Genomic DNA, 10,627 nt, shown 5'->3' on the forward strand with positions numbered 1-10,627 from the left:
GGGCTTATGCCCGAAACGTCGATTCCCCTGTTCCCTGGATGCTGCCTGACCTGCTGCGCTTTTCCAGCAACACATTTTCAGCTCTGATCTCCAGCATCTGCAGACCTCACTTTCTCCTCACTGAATATTAAAAAGATGATCAAGCACAATTTTGGACTATATTTCCCTATTTGGAAAATAGGAGTAGTTAAATGTCAGAGTTTGATTTTTGAAGAGGAAATTGAACAACTGCACTCCAGTTTTCAGGTTGTTACGTCATAAAATTGGATCCATCGATTTTGAACTGACAGCAACTTTTTTTTTAATATATAAAACAGCTTTCCCTTTCATGGATTCAAATGATTTTAAAAACATAAAACACATGAATTTACAATGGCTACAGCGAACACCTGACCATGCTAAGCCAGGTTAGTGAAACCACCAAACAAGTATCAATCTGAACTGAAATTAAAACTGCTGCAATTCAGATTTGTATCCCCTTTTCACACTCTTTTGGAAGTTTCACGTATTGGGGATGCAAGTTACCTGATTATCCAGCTTATCCATCATTGAGAAAACAATGATGCTAGACATGGGAATACATACAAGTTGTATGTCAGCTTTTGGGCAGGAGAGAAGGAAATTGGATTGGAAACAGAACAGGAAGGTTCTCTCTCTCCCTCCCTGTTCCTTTCAGTCTCACAGAAACAACATCCATTGTAAAACCAATTTGTTAAATCAACCAGTGAGAACTCAAAGAGAAGGTGGCAGTCAGAAATTACAAAGGAGGATTCTGGGAGAAGTTGCTTCACTCACCACAAATGAGAAGGGAATTGCTGAGGACCCACTGTCAAAGAATGACATTGTCAGAAAAGTGGCTCAAGCCAGAACAGGACTGGATATTTAAAATCGCAGATTATAAGGTTTTTAGTAAAAACAGGGTGGGCAAAAAGGAAGGTGATCATAGATTGGTCATAGCAGCCTTGGGGTCGAGTGTGTGGTGTTGGAAAAGCACAGGTCAGGGCAGCACCCAAGGAGCAGGAGAATCAATGTTTCGGGCATAAGCCCTTCATCATCCTGCTGAAGGGCTTATGCCCGAACCGTTGATTCTCCTGCTCCTCGGTCGCTGCCTGACTTCCCATGCTTTTCCAGCACCACACTCTTAACTCTGATCCCCAGCACCTGCAGTCCTCATTTTCTACATAGCAGCCTTGGTTAAAGATTGATCACAGCTCTTGAATGAGATGTAGTTCCTGAATCAGAATCTACATGGTTGGAGGTGAGGAACAATATTGGGTATTTATTATAGACCTCCAAATAGTGGGGAGGAAGAAGAAGATAGCATTTATAGGCAGATTGTGGAAACCTACAGGACAAGCAGGGCTGTGGCAGTTGGTGATTTCAATTACTCTAGGGTAGATTGCGAAAAAGATACAATGTGAGAGGGAAGGGGGAGAAATGCCTGCAATGCATTTAGAAGACCTTTCTGGAACAGTACCTTTCCAGTCATACAAGGGAGGAAGCGGAGCTGGATCTGGTCCTAGGCCTTCTCCCAGGCCAAGTGGAGAATGTCAAAGGAGGGGAGCATTTGGGGATGTGATTACGATATAAGGTTCAATACAAAGTTGGAAGAGGATAAAATGAAGTCAAGGATTAAGATCTCAGACTGGAAAAGGACAGATTTTAAGGGTCTAAAAATTGAACTGGAGCAGGTTGACTGGAAATGAATGTTGGTGGACATAGCGGTGGATGAAAATTGGGAGACTTTCAAAAAAAAAGAGATGACAGGGCATGGTTAGGAAAACATGGGACTGGGATAATCATTGCAATTACAGAAACATGGCTCAAGGATGGGCAGGACTGGCAGCTTAATGTTCCAGGATACAAATGCTACAGGAAGGATAGAAAGGGATGCAAGAGAGGAGGGGGAGTGGCGTTTTTGATACGGGATTGCATTACAGCTGTGCTGAGGGAGGATATTCCTGGAAATACATCCAGGGAAGTTATTTCGGTGGAACTGAGAAAGAAGAAGGGGATGATCACCTTAGGGGATCTATAATACAATCCCAATAATAGTCAGAGGAAAATTGAGAAACAAACTTGGAAGGAGATCTCAGCTATTTGCAAGAATAATAGCGTGGTTATGGTAGGGGATTTTAACTTTGCAAACATAGACTGGGACTGCCACAGTGTTAAGGGTTCAGATGGAGAGGAATTTGTAAAGTGTGTACAAGAAAACTTTCTGATTCAGTTTGTGGATGTACCTACTAGACAAGGTGCAAAACTTGACCTACTCTTGGGAAATAAGGCAGGACAGGTGACTGAAGTGTCAGTGGGGGAGGACTTTGGGGCCAGCGACCATAATTCTATTAGATTTAAAACAGTGTTGAGAAAGGATAGACTAGATCTAAAAGTTGAAGTTCTAAATTGGAGAAAGGCAAGAACTTTCAAAAGCTGATTGGGGGTAGATGTTCTCAGGTAAAGGGATGGCTGGAAAAAGGGAAGCCTTCAGAAATGAAATAACAAGAATCCAGAGAAAGTGTACTCCTGTTAGGGTGAAAGGAAAGGCTGGTAGGTATAGGATATGCTGGATGAAATTGAGGGTTTTGTTAAGAAAAAGAAGCAGCATATGTCAGGTATAGACAGGATAGATCAAGTGAATCCTTAGAAGAGTACAAAGGAAGTAGGAGTATACTTAAGAGGGAAATCAGGAGGGCAAAAAGGGGACATGAGATAGCTTTGGCAAAGAGAGTTAAGGAGAATCCAAAGGGTTTTTACAAATACATTAAGGACAAAGGATAACTAGGGAGAGAACAGGGCCCCTCAAAGATCAGCAAGGCAGCCTTCGTGCGGAGCACAGGAGATGGGGGAGATACTAAACGAGTATTTTGCATCAGAATTTACTGTGGAAAAGGATATGGAAGACTGTAGGGAAACAGATGGTAGCACCTTGCAAAATGTCCATATTACAGAGGAGGAAGTGCTGGATATCTTGAAACGCATAAAGGTGAATAAATCCCCAGAACCTGATCAGGTGTACCCTAGAATTCTGTGGGAAGCTAGAGAAGTGATTGCTGGGCCCCTTGCTGAGATATTTACATCATCGATAGTCACAGGTGAGGTGCCGGAAGACTAGAGGTTGGCTAATGTGGTGCCACTGTTTAAGAAGGGTAGTAAGGACAAGCCAGGGAATTATAGACCAGTGAACCTGACGTCGGTGCGGGCAAGTTGTTGAAGGGAATCCTGAGGGAAAGGCAAGGACTGATTAGGGATAATCAACATGGTTTTGTGCGTGGGAAATCATGTCTTACAAACTTGATTGAGTTTTTTGAAGTAACAAAGAGGACTGATGAGGGCAGAGCGGTCAATGTGATCTATATGGACTCCAATAAGGTGTTCGACAAGGTTCACCAGGTGAGACTGGTTAGCAAGGTTAGATCTCACTGAATACAGGGAGAACTAGCCATTTTGGTAGAAGCAACATGGAGAACTGGCTCGAAGGTAGAAGACAGAGGGTGGTAGTGGGAGGGTTGTTTTTCAGACTGGAGGCCTGTGACCAGTAGAGTGCCACAAGGATCAGTACTGGGCCCTCTACTTTTTGTCATTTACATAAATGATTTGGATGTGAGCATAAGAGGTACAGTTAGTAAGTTTGCAGATGACACCAAAATTGGAGGTGTCATGGACAGTGAAGAAGGTTACCTCAGATTACAGCAGGATATTGACCAGATGGGCAGAGAAGTGGCAGATGGAGTTTAATTCAGACAAGTGCGAGGTGCTGCATTTCGGGAAAGCAAATCTTAGCAGGACTTCTATACTTTATGGGAAGGTCCTAAGGAGTGTTGCTGAACAAAGAGACCTTGGAGTGCAAGTTCATAGCTCCTTGAAAGTGGAGTCACAGGTAAATAGGATAGTGAAGAAGGCGTTTGTTATGCTTTCTTTTATTGGTCAGAGTATTGAGTACAGGAATTGGGACGTCATGTTGCGGCTATACAGGACATTGGTTAGGCCACTGTTGGAATATTGCGTGCAATTCTGGTCTCCTTCCTATTGAAAAGATGTTGTGAAACTTGAAAGGATTCAGAAAAGATTTACAAGGATGTTGCCAGGGTTGGAGGATTTGAGCTATGGGGAGAGACTGAACAGGCTGGGTCTGTTTTCCCAGGCATGTTGGAGGCTGAGCGGTGACCTTATAGAGGTTTATAAAATCATGAGGGGCACAGAGAGGATAAATAGACAAAGGAAAAGAAGGCATATGATTTATACCAGAATAATAACAATAGAAATCAGGATGAGCACCTCAAATGCAGAAGAGGAGCCAACACTAGAATAAAGACAACTAAGAGGAATCATTAGGATAGGATGACAGGCTGCACTAAAACAGTGAAATGTTCTTCAAACATACCAACCATGAAAGATTAGTGAAAGATGAAGTGCGGCCCATTAGGAACAAGCTGGGTAAGGTGCTCAAAGAAGCAAAGGGTACAGAAGTACAAAATGAGTACTTTGCTAGTCTTTACCAAATTAGAAAATGATGCCAAATGGTTAAATTAAAAACATGAGTGTTGAGCAATTGAACAGTATAGTGATAGATAAAGTAGTGTTGAAAAGGTTTGTAGCACTTCAGGTCGACAAGTCATCAGGACGGTATACATCCTCCGTTGCCGAGAGAGATAAGGGAGCAAATTGCAAGCCATTGACGGAATTTTTCCAGGCCTCTATGTACACAGGATTCATCCTGGAGGACTGCAAATGTGACACCACTCTTTAAGAAAGTGTACATAGGATAATATAGGCCTGTCATCTTGACATCAATAGAGGGAAAATTGATGAAGGCATAATGTGATAAGGTAAATATACACTTACAGAAAAATAAGACAGTCAACATGCCTTTGTCAGGGGCAGGTCATGCCTGAAAAACTTAACTGACTTCTTTCACAATGAGGCAATGGATGATGATTGTGCTGATGTTGTATATTTGGACTTTCAGAAAGTATTTGATACAGTGCCAAATGGCAGGTTGGTTAGCAAATTAGTAATGCTTGGGATTGATAAAGCCTTGGTACCACGGATTAGAAGTTGGCTAAAAGATAAGAAAAGAGAAGAGAGTAGGTATAGATGGGTATTTTTCAGACTGGAGACAAGTTGAAAGTGACGTTCACCAAGGATCAAAGTTGAGACCTTTGCCTTTTCTGAAGATTTGGAGATGGGTGCAGAGAGCAATATCTCAAATTTGCAGATGATACCTAGCTAAGAAGAACAGTGAATTGAGAGGATGTGGACAAGTTGGCCAAATCGGCAGACACCTGAATTTCAAATGTAGAGAAATGAGAGGCAATGCATTTTCGTAGAAGCAACATGGAGACAAAAATATAGGCTCAAATGGTATAAATTTGAGGGGAGTGCAGAAGCAGAGGGACTTTGGGGCTCAAGTGCCTAATTCTCTGAAGGTGACCAGGCAAATTGAAATAGCTATTAAGTTGGCTTATAGGATCCTTGGGTTTACAAGTAGAAGCATAGAATATAAAAGCAAAGAAGTGATATTATACCTCCGCAAATCATTGGTCAGACCACATTTGAACAATTGTGTTCAGTTCTGGGCACCTAATTTAAGGAAGGATGTTAAAGCCCTGGAAGCTGTGCTAGGGAAATTTATTAGCATAATGCCAGGAATGAGGGATTTTGAATACAAGAAAATATTAGAGAAATTTGGCTTATTCTTTAAGAGGTGACCTTATTGAGGTGTTCAAAGCGATTAACAATTTTTAAAAAATTATTCACAGGGTGTGGTTGCCACTGGCTAGGCCAGCATTTGTTACCCATCCCTAAGTGAGAGTCAACCACATTGCTGTGGGTCTGGAATTATATTCCTGATGAAGGGCTTTTGCCCAAAACATCAATTTTCCTGCTCCTTCGATGCTGCCTGACCGGCTGTGGTTTTCCAGCACCACAGTCTTGGGTCTAATCTCCAGCATCTGCGGTCCTCACTTTCACTTGGAGTTTTATATAGGCAGTTTCTTTCCCTAAAGGACACTCATGAGTCTGAAGGGTTTTTCGTGACAATCAATATTGGTTTCATGGTCATTAGAATTTTCATTCCAGATTTTGACCAAATTAAAATTCTACTATCTGCCATGACCTGGGTCCCCCGTTTAAAATCTAGCTATAATAGCCCTAGGTCATCACCTCCTTTTGTCAAGGAAAAGGAGTAAATTCACTGGTTTGTCAGGAACAAAGGGTTACAATATCAAGATTGTCTGCAAGAGAGCAAGGAGTGAGATGAAGAGAACTTATTTGAAATTGTAAGGATTTGGAATGCACAGAGAGTCGAGGTAGATTTCATGAGTTTTCAAAAGAGGGCTGGACATATATTTGCAAATGATTGATTTACAGGGATATGGAGATCAAGCTGGAGAATGGGATTACCTGGGTAGCTCCTTTGGGAGCCAGTACAGATATGATGGGTTGAATGGCCTCCTTCTGCACTGGAAAGTTCTATGATTTTATCTATAACCTGTTGAGGATATCGGACATCAAATAAATCACCACGGTGTCAGGTAAAATCCTAATATCTCAAGGATTTGCAGGACTTTAACTCTTAAGTCCCCTTTTTTGGTACCAGATACACCCCATTTTAAACTTTACACCTGTGTTTGATTTATTACTTTTCTTGGTGTTAGGAAATAATAAAATCTCTCTTTCACTCAAAAAAACATGCAATTGGCTCCTTAATTTCAGCTAGTATCATGTTACAATTGAAATAAAATGCGTGCGTTAAAAAGAATGAAACGTCTTTGCTGCAGGCATCTGGACAGCATTAAAAAGAGGGCAGTTTTCACACTACACTATGTTTAAAATACAGTTCAGCAATAAAAGTGGCAGGATACTAAATCCAATCAAACCAGAAGGCCAGAATTAGAGTTTATTGGGCGATCCTACCACCAGGCAGTTACAGATTTGTTACATAAAATTCTCAATTAAATCACCAAAGTATGTGAGGATGGGTAATCAGATTATCCTGATTTCATAGCAAGATGTATATTGAAAAACTGTATGAAAAACAATGAGATTGTTAACTGACGAAGATAAAAAAGAGCTTCGAGTGCATCACCAAGCTCTGATTATACATTGCATTCTGTCAACTAATGTCCAATTAATAATTTAAATCTGCTCAGTTTCTCTTCGACTTTTAACACTTCTCCCTCACCCATTAATGAATAAAGACCTCCAAACACACCTAAGAATTGATCCTTCCCTTAATATTGGCCACAAATGGAAAATGCTAAATTGACATGACCATCAAGTGTTTGCAGAAATGCAATACTTCCAATGTTAACAAATGCAAAACTAAACTGTAAATTCTACTCAAACCCATCCACAAGCACCAGTTAAACTCTCAAAACAAGTACCTTCACTGTCAACATCAGTGTGCGCTGTACTGAGAGATCTACATTTGTCTTTAGCCCGAGTTAAGCAAATATCATACAGTTCTGAAAGACAAAACAATTTGTAAAGTCAATGTATTACATATCTAAAGAAGAAATTCAAGTACAAAAGCTAATTAAATTCAAATTATAAACAGTTTGTGAAGCTAATTTGTGTCAAGTAGATGAAAGTCACATCCACTGTGAATGTCATGAACAGTGCCAAAAATTTATAATGTGCTTGATAATCAAACTGATTTGTTTTTAGTTACTGCATCACTATACACTCAAAGAAGCTGGCTGCCATAATGAATGGCTCTTAAAAGAACAGGAGAAGTAGAAATTACAGATGTTTCAAACGTTTAAGAGTTCTGAAAGAGAAGAAACCAGTTTGATCTTTGCAAGATGTACACACCACCAAAAGAAATGCCAAAGCCATGATGGTCAAGCAGCATCTTTGGTGAGAACAATAGGGTTAACATTAAAGGTCTGCTACAGACATGACATCTTAATTGTGTTTGTCTCTCCAAATACTGCTAACCCAAAATATTTACAGCCATTTATATTCTAATTTCATTCTACTAGCATTCTGAGTTTTCAGTTTTTTTTGTCTTGTCCATGTCAATGCTTTTCACGATTCTAAGAATTAAACACAATTGTCATTTAAACAGCATAACTCTGTTTGCAAAGTAGACCGATGCTATAAATTGATAGAAAAAAAATTTCAGTGTTAAAAATACTGAATTCAGAACCCTGCTATAGCTAGTAGGCAGCTATCCCAATTAAAGGAGCAGTTCTAGCTTCAGTTTTTCAGAATGAAGACGGGCAGATGGTTATGATCATTATTTCAGTCAGATTTAGGTTAGATACGGAGAAGGACACGACAGACATGATGAATTGAAGGAGGGCTCGTTTGTTAAGCTGAAATCTGATTTGACAAAAGCAGACTGGAATTCTGCTACGCAAGGGCTAAGTACCAGAGCAGTGAAACCATTCAAGGAAATATGCAATGTTCAGAAAAAAGGAAGTGGATGGAATTCAAATCTTGAGCTCAGATTTGTCAAAGAGCTTATACGATAGGTTAAGGCAGACAAATGCACATATCATAATTTAACACTACTTGATCAGCTGTCCATTTATCAACATTAACCTTCAGTACCGATGCACAGTAGCAGCAGTATGTTTCTTTTACAAGGTGCACTGCATCAACTGATCCTGACTTCTCTGATGGTGTGATCACTACCATCTAGATGGGCAGATGCATGGCAATACCATTATTGCAGGTTCCCCATCAAATCTCTCACTATCCAGACTTGGACCAATATCTCAATTTGCTCATAACTGTGAGGACAAAATCCAGGAACTCCCTACTGTAGCAGTTCAAGACAGCAACTCAAATCAGCTTTCAGAGGATAGTTGAGAATGGAAATTAAATGCTGGCCTCGGCATCATCCCACAAATGAATAAAATCAAATTTACATGACATTAACAAGGATTTGACAAGATCCGACATAGCAGGTAGATCAGAAATTAAAGGAAAAGCAAGTTAGATCAAAAATTGGCTCAGCAGCAGAAAGCACAATTGAGAGTCATCCAGATGTTTTGAGACTGGCAGGCTGCTTCCAGTAGGGCTCTGCAGGATTCAGTTCTACTTCCCTGGCACATAAATAATTTGGACTTCAATGTAGGAAGATTATTAAGTTGGCATATAACAAAAACTAGCCTTACAGTTACAAGTGAAGTTGACAGCTGTGGACTTCAGAAGATACCAATAGACTGGTCAGGTGTAAAGTGGCAAATTCAATCAAATTTCAATAGCTGTAAGGTAGTGCATTTGGTAGGAACAAACAAGGTAGAAGAATAAATGTAATTTCCTTTCATTTGTCAAGGCCAAGAATTTAAAAGTAAGGAAGTTATAATAGAACAGCACAAGCCACCATGAAGTCAAAACTAGAAAACATTAAATCCTGGTCTAAATGCATAGAGATACAGAAATCACGAGAACATTTCCAGGAATAGAGAATTTTAGCTATTAGAATAGAATGCACAGACAAAGGATTTTTTATTGGAACAAACAGTGGAGATTTAACTGTGATACATAAAATTTAGGGGCCAAGATAGAGTGGATAGCAAAGAGTTCAATAAACAGATGGTGCAGATTTAAATTAACTGGCAAATGGATCACTGGAAGTTGTGGAGAATCTTTCAATTCATTTAAAGGCCAGAACTTGCAACTTCACCTGAAAGCATAGTAAAAGCAGAACCCTTCCTCAAATTTGAAAAAAAAAGTCACAAGCACATAGTTCAAGTTCCATAACCTCTTTATACGGGTAGGTCAAGAATTGGAAAGAGGGATTAGGGATAGCCCTTTGTCATACAGCCTTCTCTCATTCTCTAAATTTGAACATAAGCCTAAAAACAAATATTGTAACAGGATATGTAAGAAGAAGAATAAACACATCACATTTAGTAGGATTAAAAACAAAATAATCATATAATTCTCATAAAACAATCAAAATCACATCATAGCTTATTAGTTTTGCGTATCTTGTACAACTATAATCTGATCTATAATGACGTTGTAGTATTCCTCAGTAACTGATCTTAACTTTTAACCAATATCAGGATTATCGCAGAACGTGCATATGCAAAAGATACAGAGATTAAAAATAGACAGCAGCTCCCTTGGACTCAACTATGATTTGCATAATAGATCAAGTACATCACCTAAATTAAAAATAAAATGCTGCACATGCTAGAAATCTGAAATAAAAACAAAGCATAAGAGAAACTCAACAGGTTTAGCAGCATTTGCAGAGTCAAACAGAGTTAATGTACTCTTTCTCTCCACTGATGCTTCCAGATCTATTGAGTTTCTTCAGCACCTTCTAGTTTTATTTAGATGCATCATCTTCCTCAGCCCTTCCAGCATTCTAGCACTTTTCACAAGGCTTGTCCTATCAGCAGCTATATGAAACCATGATAAAATATACATTTCTGGCTTCATTGAAGTCAAAGCGAAGAGACTACTTAATTTCATTCAGTGGAAGACAAGGAGGCACATTTTACATTTACCAAGACAATTATAGTTCAAAGCTTATACAACACTCACCATGAGTAATGTTTAATTCATTGCCAATTGCCAAGCTCCACACCTTCCCTCTTACGCTTGGAGGAATACCTTGCCACCAGAGATCACGAACTTTACGAGAATGATGCCTTCA

At 39.6% G+C, this 10,627-nt stretch overlaps 1 protein-coding gene across 1 annotated transcript in view; it reads right to left on the minus strand.

Moving 5' to 3' along the window:
- LOC122539404 (TBC1 domain family member 14-like) overlaps positions 1 to 10,627 on the minus strand; it is a 79,062-nt gene that overhangs the window by 22,201 nt on the left and 46,234 nt on the right. Inside the window, exons 5-6 of the mRNA XM_043674207.1 lie at positions 10,516 to 10,622; positions 7,389 to 7,469 (exon numbers count right to left, since the gene is read on the minus strand). Of these exons, the coding sequence (XP_043530142.1) occupies positions 7,389 to 7,469; positions 10,516 to 10,622 (188 nt within the window). The remainder of the gene's footprint in view (positions 1 to 7,388; positions 7,470 to 10,515; positions 10,623 to 10,627) is intronic.

Source organism: Chiloscyllium plagiosum, chromosome 32, assembly GCF_004010195.1.
Source record: "Chiloscyllium plagiosum isolate BGI_BamShark_2017 chromosome 32, ASM401019v2, whole genome shotgun sequence".
In the NCBI taxonomy this organism is placed as follows: Eukaryota; Metazoa; Chordata; class Chondrichthyes; order Orectolobiformes; family Hemiscylliidae; genus Chiloscyllium; species Chiloscyllium plagiosum.